The following is a 17815-nucleotide window of genomic DNA, read 5'->3' as shown; positions in this document are numbered from 1 at the left end:
GTGGTTCTGGTGAGGGTTCGGTGCCCCCTCCTTGAGGGGGGGGGTACTGTTGTGAAATTGGATTCTGGGCTCCCCCGGTGGCCACTTGTGGAATTGTACTTGTGTGCATCATCCCCTCTGTTCACCTGCTCCTATCAGGATGTGGGAGTCGCTATATAACCTTGCTCCTCTGTCAGTTTCATGCCGGTCAACAATGTAATCAGAAGCCTTTCTGTGCATGTTCCTGCTACTAGACAACTCCCAGCTAAGTTGGACTTTTGTCCTTGTGTGTTTTTGCATTTTGTTCCTGTTCACAGCTGCTGTTTCGTTACTGTGTCTGGAAAGCTCTTGTGAGCGGAAATTGCCACTCTGGTGTTATGAGTTAATGCTAGAGTCTTAAAGTAATTTCTGGATGGTGTTTTGATAGGGTTTTCTGCTGACCATGAAAGTGCCCTTTCTGTTTTCTTTCTATCTAGTAAGCGGACCTCGATTTTTGCTTAACCTATTTTCATACTACGTTTGTCATTTCATCTAAAATCACCGCCAATATATGTGGGGGCCTCTGTCTGCCTTTTGGGAAAATTTCTCTAGAGGTGAGCCAGGACTGTCTTTTCCTCTGCTAGGATTAGGTAGTTCTCCGGCTGGCGCTGGGCATCTAGGGATAAAAAAACGTAGGCATGCTACCCGGCCACTTCTAGTTGTGCGGCAGGTTTAGTTCATGGTCAGTATAGTTTCCATCTTCCAAGAGCTAGTTCTCATATATGCTGGGCTATGTTCTCTCGCCATTGAGAATCATGACAGTGTACGTGGTGGAGAAGATCTTAGATTCTCGTCTCTCCAGGCGGAGGCTTCAGTACCTGGTCAAGTGGAAGGGCTATGGTCAGGAGGATAATTCCTGGGTGGTCGCCTCTGATGTGCATGCGGCCGATTTGGTTCGTGCCTTTCACACCGCTCATCCTGATCGCCCTGGTGGTCTTGGTGAGGGTTCGGTGACCCCTCACTAAGGGGGGGGTACTGTTGTGAATTTACCTTTTTGGCTCCCTCTAGTGGTTACTAGTGATTTGACTCTGGGTATGTCTGCCATCCCTTGTATACTCACCTGGGTCGTTAGGTCAGGGGTGTTGCTATATAAGCTCCCTGGACCTTCAGTTCAATGCCTGGCAACGTTGTAATCAGAGCTAATCTGTTGTGCTCTTGTCTACTGATCCTGGTTCCTGCTAGATTAAGCTAAGTCTGCTTTCTTGCTTTTTGCTATTTGTTTTTGTTTGCATTTTTGTCCAGCTTGTACATAATCTGTATCCTTACCTTGCTGGAAGCTCTAGGGAGGCTGGAGTTCTCCCCCCGGGCCGTTAGACGGTTCGGGGGTTCTTGAATTTCCAGTGTGGATTTTGGATAGGGTTTTTGTTGACCATATAAGTTATCTTACTACATTCTGCTATTAGTAAGTGGGCCTCTCTTTGCTAAACCTAGTTCATCTCTGTGTTTGTCATTTCCTCTTACCTCACCGTTATTATTTGTGGGGGGCTTGTATCCAACTTTTGGGGTCTATTTTCTGGAGGCAAGAGAGGTCTTTGTTTTCCTCTTCTAGGGGTAGTTAGTCCTCCGGCTGGCGCGAGACATCTAGCGACCAACGTAGGCATGTTCCCCGGCTACTTCTAGTGTTGGCGTTAGGAGTAGATATATGGTCAACCCAGTTACCACTGCCCTATGAGCTGGATTTTTGTACTTCGCAGACTTACTTGTTCCTCTGAGACCCTCGCCATTGGGGTCATAACAGCATCCTGACTGATAGCCAGAGGATCGCGGAACCTGTCTAAGAAGTGGGACAGCTCGGTGTTCATCCGAGATGCCATCAGATCCACGTCGGGGGGTGCCCCACTTCGGACAGATCTGGTCAAACACTTCTGTGTAGAGAGACCATTAGCCCGAGGCGAGACCCTGGCGACTAAGAAAGTCGGCGGCCTGGTTCTCTACTCCCAGAATGTGAACCACTGAGATTGCTGTTACATGACTTTCTGCTCAGTCTAGAATCCTGGATACCTCCACCAGAACATAACTACTGTGTGTTCCACCCTAGTGGTTTATATATGCCACTCCCGTGGCATTGTCCGACTGAATGCGAACCGGATGTCCCACAAGGAGGTCCTGCCAGTGAAGAAGGGAGAGGTAGATAGCCCTGATCTCCAGAAGATTGATTGGAATGGTAACTTCCCAAGAGTTCCAGCGGCTCTAGGCTGTGTAATGCAGAAAGACTGCTCCCCAACCGAGAAGATGATTGGAAAATACCTGGGGAGGGCGTTTTACTCTCCTAAAGGAGATGGACTGATCCTGAGGAGAAGCCTCGTCATTCTTAACATTAAGGGTTTGGATAACTGCAGATATAAGGCTATCCACTATATCCTGGATCTTAGTTGTCTGGTCCTTGTTGTGCTCGGAATCTGAAGTGGATTCAGAGTTGGACCTCAGAGCCACATCAGGAGAGGAGGCCTGCGGTATCGAGTGCATCCTGGAGGACGTGGACGTTGATGGAGAGCTGGAAAAGGAGTTCGAGTATGTCCGCTTTTTAGCTCTAACTCTTGATCTGCCCATGTGAGAGTGATGACGGGGTGCATGCAATTCGTCCTGAGGTCAAGGGCCAGGATCAGTGACTGAGACACACTGATGAGGTCTGACACAGACTGAGAGATAGCCACAGCCCACTTTGGGAGAGGTGGCATGGACTCGTCCCGGGCGGCAGGGGGGTTCTTGGGATGCCAGCATAGTAGAGAAAGTGCAGGATTGGCAGTAGGCCGAAGCCTGACCTGTGGGTCACTTTCTTTTACAAGAGGCGCAGGTGCAGTGAATGATAGTGGGGGCACGGGAAAGAGACTCCCCAGTTCTGGGTATATGTGAAGGACTGGGGAATACTGCTGAAGAGGGTGCCTAGCAAGAAGTAGCCTGGACAAAGCCTACCCAGTTCTAGAAGAGCGGTGATCCGGTGAGCCCTGAACAGCGCTAAGCCAGTGCTCTGAAGGAAAGTAGCTGCAGTTGAACACTGACTGGAGACGGGTGCTGTGCAGGTAAGCATTGTTCTGGTGAGAGGCGTCCTGCTGACGAGAGCTCCTGGCAGAAGCAGAGGGCTGCAGCACAAAAAACATTGCTGACGCCAGAGTTCTGTCCCCTGACAGAACAGCATGCAGAGAAAGGGGCGGAGCGGGCAGGCCATGCTGAGATACATTTATGGGCCTGCGCCGCTGACAGGAGACAGGAGGAATGGGAATGCCCAAACTATGCCGATGATTGGACGGCTGAAAAGGGAGTCACACACCCTGATTGGACAGTTGAAAAAAGCTAAATGCGCCAAGGGAAACCGCATGATGACCGGGAGGGCAAGGAGGGTGGGCAGAGAAGGAAAAAGCGCGCTATTACAAGCGTGGCTGGGAGGGAGAATTTTAAAATGGCGCTTCTCAGAGCACATATTAGATAAAGGTGACACAAAAACACAAAATGCAGTTTTTAAATGAAGGCTCTTACTATTAAGGGAAAAAGAAATCCAAACCTACGTTGCCCTGTGTGGTGTGAAAAGTGATTTCCCCCCCTGCCCCCCTATAAAAAAAACAACATAAATTAACTGTGGTTTATCACATCTTTAGGAAGCTGAGGCCTGATTACTGCCACACATGTTCTCAATCAAAAAAATCTCTTAAATAGGACCAGCCTGACAAAGGGAAAAAGACCAAAAGATCCTCAAAAGCTAGACATCATGCTGCAATCCAAAGAAAATCAGGAACAAATGAGAAACAAAGTAATTGAAATCCATCAGTCTGGAAAAGGTTATAAAGCCATTTATTTTTCTTCCTTTTGTTTTTCATAAAACTGTCTTTATTGAACAATAAACAAAGAATACATATATTGTTCAGAAGCATTAGAGAAGTAACGTTTTACAGTACTTTGAACATTAGACAGTGTATTATAACTATAAACAACTTCCTCCCCCGGGCAAACATCCACACCTTAACATAAAATCAATCAAGCTCAACAGTAATTCTGCCGACAATTTGCTCTCTCATGTACCAGTCTGTAAAATTGGAAGCAATCATGAATCGCCTGGCGTATAGATAATGTCTGGCCATTAATAAAAGAAGACCATGTCAGGAAAAACAGTTCCGTGTATTTTTCTTTATTCAATATGGACTCTATCCAGTCCATCTTGGAGTGATAGGCTACCTTCGTAGTAATTAAGCTCAAAGAGGGAATATTATCCTGTGCCCATAGATCAGGGGTGGGGAATCTTTTTTCTGCCAAGGGCCATTTGGATATTTATACCATTCTTCGGGGGCAGTGCAAACTCCGCCCACAAAGTGCATCCTGGCTCTGGCACTGGTTTCAGGACGTAATCTTTCATTGCATGCCCTTCAGTATTCAGTAGTGAACACTGCATGTGTGTGCTAACAGAGCAAGAAGAAATTAATGAGCTGGTGGCAATCAAAATACACCTCCCTGCCCAAGAATGCAGTCCTTGAGAATCTGCCTGGGGGCCTGATAAAAGGTTATCGGGGGCCTGATAAAAGGTTATCGAGGGCCGTAAATAGCCCTGGGGCATGAGGTTCCCCACCCCTGCCATAGATGAAGAATACGTTTTTGGGTGCCTGCCTCCCTGATGAATAGAATGCAGCGCTGCTGAACAGAAAGCCTCACCAACTGTTCTTGTGGGAGACTGTTGAATATGGCCCACTCCGGAGAAAGAGAAATAGATGCACCAAAAGATATTAGTGAGATGTTGCAAGAGTGTATCCCAAACCTCCTGTATTTTTGGACAGTCCCAGAGACAATGAAAAATATCAGCTGGAGAATGTAAGCATTTAGGGCAGGGAAAATCACCTGAGGGGGACATTTTAGATTTAATTTCTGGGGAGATATATGCTCTATGGCTATGGGATATCATGAGAGTCATGATTATGTAACTATCATACAGTAACATAGAGTTAATACTTAATGGGGCTTTCAAAAGGTCTTTTACCTGACAATCCGTTAGTTGAGATACCCATCTCCCTGGGCTCGATGAAGAGTCTGACCACTGTATAGAAGGTTTCAGTGACTTGTATATAAAACTCAAAGAGTAATTCCCCGAGTGAGCTTTAAGGGAGATTAAGTTTAGAGGGTGCGCTCTAACGTCATCCAGTATATCCCGCAGTACCGAGCCTACATAATGTCTAATTTGAGTAATAGTAAAGTTATCTCCCTCCAAGATTGGGTATTTAAATACAGTGTCTTCCAAAGTAAGAGGACATGGAATGTCCGCCAACATGTCACTAACCAGTCTACATCCATTATTCCCAAGCACACGATAGATGAGAGGTGGCCTGCCCTGTAGAAAGGAGGGATTGCCTCAGAAGGGAAGATATGGGAGTCAAGTCCACCAATTCGTCTAGCATGGCGCCATCCCAAGATTACTGACAACAGTAGGGGGTTACCCTAATCTCCACTGGGACCTCGGATTGTGGTAGGTGAAGCACAGCAGGGAGTCTACACATCGCCTCTTCTATTTGAGTATTCGTGAAGCGAGTGAAGGCATAGATCCAGTCCAGAGAGTGGCGGAAGATAGCCGCTTTACTATATAGACGTATATTAGGGAGATTAAGGCCACCCTAGGATTAAGTTTGTTGCAGCTTAAAAATACTTATTCTAGAGCCCCAATTTGAGCCCCAAAAAATTGACAGAAGACTTTTGTTAAAAGCCTATCATCAGCTTTAGATAATAAAACCGCAATTGTCTGTAAGGGAAAAAGTATTTTAGGGAAAGAGATCATGTTAATCAGATGGGCCTTGCTCGCAAAGGACAGTTTAAGAGATTTCCAGGATTGTATTTCCTGTACAACCACAGAGATGAGGGGTCGAACATTCAGTTTATAAATGTCATGGGGGTTTGAGGGTAGGTTGACCCCAAGAGTCTCTCCTCAACTGAAAGGGGAAAGGGAACAACCACCGTTTTGAAGCAGCTTTGAAGATAGCCAAAGCATGAGATTTGTCGTAATTTATGCAAAATCCAGAAACTGCTCCAAACTAGTTAAAAGGCATACATTATAGAAGGAATGGATTCCGTAGGGTTGGCTATCATGAGTAAAATATCATCAGTAATATAAAGCCATTTCTAAAGCTTTGGGACTTCAGCAAACCACAATGAGAGCTATTACCCACAAATGGCAAAAACATGGAACCGTGGTGAACCTTTTTAGGAGTGGCCGGCAGACCAAAATTACCCCAAGAGCGAAGTGACAACTCATCCAAGAGTTCACAAAACACCCCACAACAACATCCAAAGAACTGCCCACCTCACTCGCCTCAGTTAAGGTCAGTGTTCATGACTCCACCATAAGAAAGAGAATGAGCAAAAATGGCAGAGTTCTAAGGCAAAAACAACATAAATGATCATCTCAGTTTTGCCAGAAAACATCTTGATTATCGCCAAGCCTTTTTGGAGAATATTCTGTCGACTGACAAGACAAAAGTTTAACTTTTTGGAAGGTGTATGTTCTATTACATCTGGCAAAGAAGTAACACAGCATTTCAGAAAAGGATTATCATAACAGTAAAATATGGTGGTGGTAGTGTTATGGTCTGGGGATGGTTTTCTGCTTCAGGACCTGGAAGACTTGCTGTGATAAATAGAAGCAAGAATTCTGCTTCCTACTAAAAAATCCTAAAGGAGAATGTCCGGTCATCTGTTCATGACCTCAAGCAGAAGCGCACTTGGGTTGTGCAGCAGGGGAATGATCCAAAACACACCAGCAAGTCCACCTCTGAATGACTTAAGAAAAACAAAATGAAGACTTTGCAGTTGCCTAGTCAAAGTCCTGACCTTAATCCGATGGAGTTGCTGTTGCATGACCTTAAAAAAGTGGTTCCCCTCCAATGTGGCCGAATTGCAACAATTTAGCAAAGATGAGTGAGACAAAATTCCTCTAGAGCGTTGTAGAAGACTTATTGCCAGTTATCGAAAACTCTTCATTCCAGATGTTGCTGCTAAGGGTGACCTAAATTAATTATTAGGTTTAAGGGGCAATCACTTTTTCACACAGGGCTCTGTAGGTTTATTTTCCCATAATAATAAAGACCATCATTTAAAAACTGCATTTTGTATTTACTTGTGTTATCTTTGTCTAAAATGTATTATTTTTTTATCTGAAACATTTAAGTGTGACAAACATGCAAAACAATAAGAAATCAGGAAGGGGACAAAAACTTTTTCACGCCACTGTAATTCCGACAGATATATATTCTTGACTTTTCAGATTGCATACTGGATTTTTAGCCAAGATTTAATTTATATTAAAATCTAGTATTTTCTGCATACCTGTGGTCCAGGGCGGCCACTGACTCCTGCAGGTCCTTGATCTCCCTAATATTGGGAAGACAAGAAGACATTTATACTCCTGTTCAAATATTTACAATGTAGAATACTGTAATTAAAAATGCAGCATTTTCTCTGTTTTCATGTGAGTCTTAACCTGGGCATGAAATATTGGCTTAGCCAAGCGAGTATGTTACTCTAGTAGGATGAGGGAGATAAGTGTTTGCTTATCTTTAGAAGAAACAAAGGCTCTCAATATAAAAATACAAATCACGTTTCTACATATTATTTACTTCCCCTAATCCTGGGCATGTTGTGACCAAATGTGATCGTAATTGTAATTGTAATTTATAGCAAACTAATCAATCTAATATTTGACATTTATTACTGTAAGGACTTGAATTACTTACCTGTGACCCATTTACCCCTTGAGTACCCGGGCATCCTGGCTGACCCTCTTCACCCTTCACAAAGCAGAGAGGTATTATTATTATTATTACCAAAAAAGATTTCCAGGCTGAACCTAGGAATAGCCTCAAGCTGAGAAAGTGAATAACGTGTGCCTCCTGTTTCAGAAAACTTTTAGGTGAGAATCAGGTTGCTGAGACCCGGGTGGAAGTGTTGTGCCCCTTCAGCTGCGTTCATCCCTCCTTAGTGATGTGAGCAACATAGTTGGTGGCCTTATACATTCTATAAGCCCTTACATTGTAACCCTTACCTGTCTGAGGAGAGTTTGGGCAGTGTTCACACTGAGTTTTTTTTTCAGGACTTTTTAGAGTGGAAACTCACCAAAACCGTCCTCTAAAACTGCTTCAAAACTTTTCGAAGATTCTTCCAATGAATTTTTATGGGAAATCTCCTCTGCTGTTCTTATGAGGAGTTAATTGAGCTTTTTTTTTTTTTAAGAGATTGTGAAAAACTTGTTTGAGGGGGAGGGGGGTGGTTGGAGAAATTGCATGTCACCTCTGTGAAGTGAATCTTGAAGGAAATCTCTCCATGCTAGGTGCTGTCCAATCAAAATGTTAAAAAGAGCGCTTCAGGGAAAAATATTATAAGAAAAAAAAAACTCTTCAAAACCGAATCAGGAAATGCCCCCCCCCCAAAAAAAAAAACAAAACACCTCCTGAAGGCTATGTGCACACGGAGTCCTTTTGTTACGTTTTCAGAGCAGAAACTGAATACATATGTCCACACGGAGCTGCAAGTTTTCGAGGCGTATTCTCTGAGTTTTTGCTCCAAAAAAAGTTCACATACACATAGCCACTGAGCCGAAACTCAAAAGGGTTTAGAGGAATTTTGATATTTGGAAGATGTACAGTAACCAGCCGAAGAAGGAGCCTTTATGATCTGAAAACTTGCAGATATATATAATTTTTCTGGTTAGTCAATAAGGGTATCTTTCCTAGAATACTTTTTTCTTTTTTGGGGATAAAAGTATTTACATCAATATTTGGAGCAGGATTTAGAGAGTTTCGGTTCCAATAACTCCTAAAAAAACCCTCAGTGTGCACATACTCAAAAAAGGAGAGTTTCCATAAGCTGTTTCTGCTTGAAAACTCAGCTTGATGTTTCCTGTAAATTATGACATTAGGACGCCTTCACCACTAAAATTCACAGCTATTCCGTCTTGTATGAACCTACCTACATGGCCTGACTCTGTTTTTGGATAGTTCGTAAGACTTCTTTGGTTTATCAATTGGTAATTAGCCTATGAAAAAAATCTGGGGTCACATACCTCTGGACCAGGTGGCCCCCGGGTTCCAGGAGCGCCACTTTCTCCCTGCCAAAATAAAAAACGGAGTTAAAATAAGATAATAAAAAAAATTGCAGAAGCACTGATAAAAAGGTAAAAAGCCCAAATATGACGTCCATCTATGAAAGAGCAAAAAATAAAAATATTTTTTAAAAAGTAATTTCAGAGTTAATATTTGTCAAACAACTAAGAACCTTGCAATTTTACTAGGTAGCAAATCAGAGAGGAAAAAACAATCATCAAGTCCAAAAGTATGTGAAAATATATAGATACTTTATTGAAAATCCATTCAAAGAACAGGTTTAAAAAGGTGGAAAAAGACAGTGCATATGTGCAGTTTACAAACACGGATGTGGATGTGCTGATGTAGCCATCTAAAAATCCAATATTAGATCACAATGGTGAACAACCCTTAAAGAGTATAAGACAATTGAAGTATATTATCCCCAAAATAAAACATAAACTAGTCAATTATATACATATCACGCGCGTCGGGGTGACGTGGGTGTAGCTGGTGCCCCTCCAATTTGCCTCTCTGGTTTGTCTACAGGATATCTCTATAGGTATGCTAATTTGAGATCTATTTTGCATATGAATGTCTCTTTTTGATGTTGCTGTCTCATGCATGCCTTTTGTGATGGATTGCCATGTGATATCCTTTTTGATATGTATATAATAGACTAGTTTACCGTTGATGGCATATTTTGGGGATAATATATTTCAATTGTCTTATACTCTTTAAGGGTTGTTCACCATTGTGATCTAATATTGGATTTTTAGATAACTACATCAGCACATCCACGTCCCGTGTTTGTAAACTGCACATATGCACTGTCTCTTTTTCCACCTTTTTAAACCTGTTCTTTCAAAGGATTTTTAATAAAGTATCTTTATATTTTCATATATTTTTGGGCTTGATGATAGTTTTTCCTCTCTGGTTTGCTATGTATGACACTGACGATCAGTCTGTGATTTTGTCCGCTATTAGGGTATCATAATGAATACTATGATTTTGAAAAACAATATAATTAATTATTGATAATGAGGCCATTACATTTGTTGAGCTACTTTCCCAATTTTACTAGGTGCAGTTTTCCTATCCCAGCTATGGGATTGGCAGTAATCAGCACCATCTAGAGGCCTGGATGAATCAAAAGAAAACATGCTTGTATATTTCATGCATGTGCGAATATCCAATGCATTTCAGCCTGCAGCCAATGTCTCACCATTATTCCTGGAATTCCTTGAAGACCTTGGGGTCCTTTTTGTCCCATGGGGCCCTAAAAAAAATAAATATCCAATTAGGATTCACAATGTAAGAACTTTAATTATGAACTTGTTGTTTTTCATTGTAGCTTTAATACCTTTAAATAATGTAAAGAATGAAGGAAGATCAGCACTTACCTGCACCCCAATCACCCCTAAGGGCCCAGGTTCTCCTTTAGTTCCCTGTGATAAAAGGAATTGTAGTCTTTAAGACATAAATCACCCTCATTCCTAAATTGCAGTCTGCTCCTATCATGCAATCACTTATGTCTTCTGATTGGAATGTTGAATTGAATATATAGTTTTTAATCAAATCTTTGGAAATCTTTTGCACTGGTCAAAACACTTGCAATGTAATTCAAGTCTTAAAGGGGATCTGTCAGGTCATATTACCACCCGAAACTGGTACCATGCCATAATAGCAACCTGACAATCTTTCCAAACATGTCACTGATTTTTTGTTTTTTTATTTCAACACACACTACATGATAATGATCTGTAGAAAAAACCACAAAGAAAAAAGTGGAAAAACGTCCATATAATTATGCAAATATAGAACACATTTTATTAAGAATAAATAAGGGAACAGACGGGTGAAACTGAACAGGGCGGTGACCCACACAGCAACACAGCTCAAGGGAGACCGCACATAATGTCAACTAGTCACAACATAGATGCTACACTCAGATTATAAAGCAGTAAAAAATATCAGGCATCATATGTACATATATATACCGTACCAAGTGGTATGTGACCAGGACACGTGCCGTCTCCCACCCTCCCCGACGCGCGTTTCGGAAGTAGGAAAACTTCCTTCCTCAGGGGGCGTGCCATGGAGTACCTCAAGCACACTTTATATACATATAGCCGGAAATAGCCGCAGGTAAGAGACACGGACATAGGAGGACGCCCATATCCGGCGCCGACGTCACCGCTGATGTCGGTACACATGGGGCCCCATGTGACCATGACATCAGACAGTGGGCGGCACCGGAAAAGAAGCGGAACGTCCAGCAAACAGCGCAGGGCATACCAATGGCCATCATAAGTATAGGCAGCTAGCCAGTAACATAAATGTCACATATAGTATAACGCTGCCAGCAGTATATACCGCGTACCATACCGCAAAAGGCTAGTAGCAGAAACATAAATATTATAAGGAGATATTGTGGAACAAATAAAACATACCAAATCAAATAACATACAACACATGACAAAATACAGAATTACATATAAAACAAAATCAGCAACAATATAACACATAGACAGTACCCAATAAATAGTATAATGATGCCAATATATTAATATGAAAAGTGCACAACATTACATGCATAATAGTCCACAGTATCGCCATAATAATCCAGCCAAATATAAACCAACAATAAACAATATACAGCAATAATTAGAAAATCTTCATCTTGACAACAGAGATACTCCACAGTCACGGAAGAAACATCAAGCAGGATGTAGAAAATATCACTAAAAAGATAAATACAATATTAATAAAAATATAAAAACAAACCATGCAGAATATGGGACACCACTGTTACACATCAGCAGGGGGACCCCAAAAAGGGAGCAAAAGAGAGACATTCATTGAGACCATTGGGATGAACAGTGTTCAGAGCCCAAATCCATCTCAACTCAAGTCTGGATAAATGCTTGGACAGACCACCCCCCCCCCCCCCCGAATATTAATCCTCAGGGCCTCAATTCCACGCACCTTCAACAAGGACCCATCACAATTGTGAAAGTGCTTAAAATGCCGTGGTATTGTTTTAAGAGTGGAAGTGTCCTTGTGACTGATAGCCGCCTGAATACCAAGTACGTGTTCACGGATCCTAACCTTTAATTGCCGCGTGGTTAGTCCGACATAGATCAGATTACAAGGGCACGTGGGGCACGTGGCATAATAGATCACGTATCTCGTGGTACATGTAATCCGTTGACGGATATCAAAAGATTTTGTACCATCAAAATTAACAAAACTATTGCACCGTACAACATTGGGACAGGTGACACATCTGCCACACGGTACACAACCACTCCTTACGGTGAAATTGTCCAAAAATGTAGATGTTGTTTGTTCAGAGTAATGGCTCGAGACAAGATGGTCTCTCAGGTTTTTAGCACGTCTAAATGACATGAAAGGTCTAGGGGGAATCAATCTCTTTAGAATAGGGTCCACCATTAAGATTGGCCATGCCTTTTGTAGGGAGGAACGAACATTCTCGGAACGAGAACTGAATGTAGTAACAAATCTCATTGTATCATCCACCTTAGATTTTTGTCTAAAAAAAAGGCATGGCCAATCTTAATGGTGGACCCTATTCTAAAGAGATTGATTCCCCCTAGACCTTTCATGTCATTTAGACGTGCTAAAAACCCGAGAGACCATCTTGTCTCGAGCCATTACTCTGAACAAACAACATCTACATTTTTGGACAATTTCACCGTAAGGAGTGGTTGTGTACCGTGTGACAGATGTGTCGCCTGTCCCAATGTTGTACGGTGCAATAGTTTTGTTAATTTTGATGGTACAAAATCTTTTGATATCCGTCAACGGATTACATGTACCACGAGATACGTGATCTATTATGCCACGTGCCCTTGTAATCTGATCTATGTCGGACTAACCACGCGGCAATTAAAGGTTAGGATCCGTGAACACGTACTTGGTATTCAGGCGGCTATCAGTCACAAGGACACTTCTACTCTTAAAACAATACCACGGCATTTTAAGGACTTTCACAATTGTGATGGGTCCTTGTTGAAGGTGCGTGGAATTGAGGCCCTGAGGATTAATATTCGGGGGGGGGGTCTGTCCAAGCGTTTATCCAGACTTGAGTTGAGATGGATTTGGGCTCTGAACACTGTTCATCCCAATGGTCTCAATGAATGTCTCTCTTTTGCTCCCTTTTTGGGGTCCCCCTGCTGATGTGTAACAGTGGTGTCCCATATTCTGCATGGTTTGTTTTTATATTTTTATTAATATTGTATTTATCTTTTTAGTGATATTTTCTACATCCTGCTTGATGTTTCTTCCGTGACTGTGGAGTATCTCTACGTTGTCAAGATGAAGATTTTCTAATTATTGCTGTATATTGTTTATTGCTGGTTTATATTTGGCTGGATTATTATGGCGATACTGTGGACTATTATGCATGTAATGTTGTGCACTTTTCATATTAATATATTGGCATCATTATGCTATTTATTGGGTACTGTCTATGTGTTATATTGTTGCTGATTTTGTTTTATATGTAATTCTGTAGTGTGTCATGTGTACCGACATCAGCGGTGACGTCGACGCCGGATATGGGCGTCCTCCTATGTCCGTGTCTCTTACCTGCGGCTATTTCCGGCTATATGTATATAAAGTGTGCTTGAGGTACTCCATGGCACGCCCCCTGAGGAAGGAAGTTTTCCTACTTCCGAAACGCGCGTCGGGGAGGGTGGGAGACGGCACGTGTCCTGGTCACATACCACTTGGTACGGTATATATATGTACATATGATGCCTGATATTTTTTACTGCTTTATAATGTGAGTGTAGCATCTATGTTGTGACTAGTTGACATTATGTGCGGTCTCCCTTGAGCTGTGTTGCTGTGTGGGTCACCGCCCTGTTCAGTTTCACCCGTCTGTTCCTTTATTTATTCTTAATAAAATGTGTTCTATATTTGCATAATCATATGGACGTTTTTCCACTTTTTTCTTTGTGGTTTTCTCTAGTGACTTGAGTGGGTCCTTACAGTCCTATCATTGGGTTATGGGTTGCCTCTGTAATATATACATAGGTATTTGTGATTTGATTCCATTATGAGGTATTCCCTTGCCAATGTGTGTTTATTTGTTTGTTATGATAATGATCTGTGAAGAGTCAAGTGGGTGTTCACACAGCATGGAGTCCAATGTCTAACCCCACCCCTGCAGTCTTGATTGACACAGAGCATGAGCTGTTGCCTTACACGATGCTGACATGTCCAGCACAAGGGATTTTCAGGAATCTGGTGGTGACACAAATCTTGTGATGTCAATCAAGACAGCAGAGACAGGAATGGACATTAAACAGTATAAATCTCCTGTATATTGTGAACACTCACAGCATTTAAAAAATTATGTTCTCATCTTTGCTGCACCATAAAATATAAACAGATATACTTTTGGATAGATCGATAGATCAACTACTCTGGCATAATGACCATGGGTTGTGTCATGGTTCCCAATGGCAAGGGAACGTAAGAAACATATAAATAACGAACGAGCTCTCGGGTGATGGAAACTCGAGTAGACCGTGAGCTAAATCTACCACACAACTAATAGTAGCCAGGGAGCATACCTACGGCTTCCTATATGCCACGCGCCAGCCGGAGGACTAACTACGCCTGGTAGAGGAAGAAACAGACCCGACTTACCTCTAGGGAAATACCCCAAAAGATGATAGCAGCCCCCCACATGTAATAACGGTGAATTAAGAGGAAAAGACATACACAGTATGAAAGTAGATTTAGCAAAGAGAGGTCCACTTACTAGATAGCAGAAAGATACAAAAGAGGACTTCACGGTCAACTGAAAACCCTTTCAAAAACCATCCTGAAATTACTTTAAGACTCCTGTGTCAACTCATGACACAGGAGTGGCAATTTCAGCCCGCAAGAGCTTCCAGCTACAGAGAATTACAAAAACTGCAAACTGGACAAAAGATACAAAACAAAAGGACAAAGTCCACTTAGCTGATCAGCAGACTAGTAGCAGGAACATGCAACCGAAGGCTCTGGTTACAATGATGACCGGCAAGGAAATGACTGGAGAGCAAGGCTAAATAGGAAACTCCCAAACGCTGATGGAAGCAGGTGAACAGAAGCAGCAAAGTGCAAACAAGTCACCAATACCACCAGCAACCACCAGGGGAGCCCAAAAAGCGGATACACAACAGTACCCTCCCCTTAAGGAGGGGGCACCGAACCCTCACAAGAACCGCCAGGGCGATCTGGATGAGCCCTATGAAAGGCACGAACCAAATCCGAGGCATGAACATCAGAGGCAGTTACCCAAGAATTATCTTCCTGACCATAGCCCTTCCATTTAACCAGATATTGAAGTCTCCGTCTGGAAATACGGGAGTCCAAGATCTTTTCTACCACGTACTCCAATTCACCCTCCACCAGCACAGGAGCAGGAGGTTCAGTAGAAGGAACCACCGGTACCTCATATCTCCGCAACAGCGACCGATGGAACACATTATGGATAGCGAAAGATGCCGGGAGGTCCAAACGAAAGGAGACAGGGTTAAGAATCTCCAAAATCCTATTATGACCGATGAACCGAGGCTTAAATTTAGGAGAAGAAACCCTCATATGGACAAAACGGGAAGACAACCACACCAAGTCCCCAACACGAAGGTGGGGGCCAACACGACGACGGCGGTTAGCAAACTGCTGAGTCCTCTCCTGGGACAATTCCAAATTATCCACCACTTGTCCCCAAATCTGATGCAACCGATCCACTACCGCATCCACTCCAGGACAATCCGAAGATTCAACCTGACCAGATGAAAAACGCGGATGAAACCCTGAATTGCAAAAGAAAGGAGAAACCAAAGTGGCAGAACTAGCCCGATTATTAAGAGCAAACTCCGCCAACGGCAAAAAGGCAACCCAGTCATCCTGATCCGCAGACACAAAACACCTCAAATAAGTCTCCAAAGTTTGATTAGTTCGCTCCGTCTGGCCATTAGTCTGAGGATGGAATGCAGACGAAAAAGACAAATCAATGCCCCACCTGGCACAGAATGCCCGCCAAAATCTAGACACGAACTGGGTACCCCTGTCAGAAACGATGTTTTCCGGAATACCATGCAAGCGAACCACATTTTGAAAAAACAGAGGGACCAACTCAGATGAGGAAGGCAACTTAGGCAATGGCACCAAATGAACCATTTTAGAAAAACGGTCACACACCACCCAGATGACAGACATCTTCTGAGAAACAGGGAGGTCCGAGATAAAGTCCATAGAGATGTGCGTCCAAGGCCTCTTCAGAATAGGCAAGGGCAACAACAACCCACTAGCCCTAGAACAACAAGGCTTGGCCCGAGCACACACATCGCAAGACTGCACAAAAACACGCACATCTCGAGACAGGGAAGGCCACCAGAAGGATCTAGCCACCAAATCTCTGGTGCCAAAAATTCCCGGATGACCTGCCAGAGTAGAAGAATGAACTTCCGAGATGACTCTAGTGGTCCACTCGTCAGGAACAAACAGTCTACCAGACGGACAACGATCAGGTCTATCCGCCTGAAATTCTTGCAAAGCACGTCGCAAATCTGGAGAGACAGCAGACAAAACCACTCCATCCTTAAGGACACCAGCAGGTTCAGAATTCCCATGAGAGTCAGGCTCAAAACTCCTAGAAAGAGCATCTGCCTTCACATTCCTAGAACCCGGTAAGTACGAGACCACAAAATTAAACCGGGAAAAGAACAACGACCAACGTGCCTGTCTAGGATTCAGGCGCCTGGCAGACTCCAAATAAATTAAATTCTTGTGATCAGTCAAAACTACCACCTGATGTTTGGCACCCTCAAGCCAATGATGCCACTCCTCAAATGCCCACTTCATGGCCAAAAGCTCCCGATTACCAACATCATAGTTTCGCTCGGCGGCCGAAAATTTTTGAGAAAAGAATGCACAAGGTCTCATCACTGAGCAGTCGGAACTTTTCTGCGACAAAACCGCCCCCGCTCCGATCTCGGAAGCATCGACCTCAACCTGAAAGGGAAGAGAAACATCAGGCTGGCGCAACACAGGTGCAGACAAAAAGCGGCGCTTAAGCTCCCGAAAGGCCTCCACGGCAGCAGGGGACCAATTGGCAACATCAGCACCCTTTTTAGTCAAATCCGTCAGAGGTTTAGCAACGCCAGAAAAACCAGCTATAAATCGACGATAAAAATTAGCAAAGCCCAAGAATTTCTGGAGACTCTTCAGAGAAGTAGGCTGCGTCCAGTCGTAAATAGCCCGAACCTTGACAGGGTCCATCTCAATAGAAGAAGGGGAAAAAATGTACCCCAAAAAGGATATCTTTTGAACCCCAAAAACACACTTTGAACCCTTTACACACAAAGAATTCTCCCGCAAAACCTGAAAAACCCTCCTGACCTGTTGAACATGAGACTCCCAGTCATCAGAAAAAATCAAAATATCATCCAAATACACAATCATAAATTTATCCAGATATTCACGGAAAATATCATGCATTAAGGACTGAAAGACTGAAGTTGCATTAGAAAGGCCGAAAGGCATTACTAAATACTCAAAATGGCCCTCAGGCGTATTAAATGCGGTTTTCCACTCATCCCCCTGCTTAATTCGCACCAAATTATACGCCCCACGAAGATCAATCTTAGAGAACCACTTAGCCCCCCTTATGCGAGCAAACAAATCAGTCAGCAAAGGCAACGGATACTGATATTTGACTGTAATTT

At 43.0% G+C, this 17815-nt stretch overlaps 1 protein-coding gene across 2 annotated transcripts in view; it reads right to left on the bottom strand.

Annotated features, from left to right (window-relative positions):
- The window catches only part of LOC143805234 (uncharacterized), a 660557-nt gene that overhangs the window by 157325 nt on the left and 485417 nt on the right, over window positions 1-17815 (bottom strand). For both annotated transcript variants that reach the window (XM_077284263.1, XM_077284264.1), the window contains exons 16-20: window positions 10466-10510; window positions 10288-10341; window positions 9044-9088; window positions 7719-7772; window positions 7312-7356 (exon numbers count right to left, since the gene is read on the bottom strand). In XM_077284263.1, the coding sequence (XP_077140378.1) occupies window positions 7312-7356; window positions 7719-7772; window positions 9044-9088; window positions 10288-10341; window positions 10466-10510 (243 nt within the window). The remainder of the gene's footprint in view (window positions 1-7311; window positions 7357-7718; window positions 7773-9043; window positions 9089-10287; window positions 10342-10465; window positions 10511-17815) is intronic.

This window comes from Ranitomeya variabilis, chromosome 2, assembly GCF_051348905.1.
Source record: "Ranitomeya variabilis isolate aRanVar5 chromosome 2, aRanVar5.hap1, whole genome shotgun sequence".
In the NCBI taxonomy this organism is placed as follows: domain Eukaryota; kingdom Metazoa; phylum Chordata; class Amphibia; order Anura; family Dendrobatidae; genus Ranitomeya; species Ranitomeya variabilis.
Note: the sequence above shows the minus strand (reverse complement) of the source record. Positions and strands in the feature narration are given on the sequence as shown.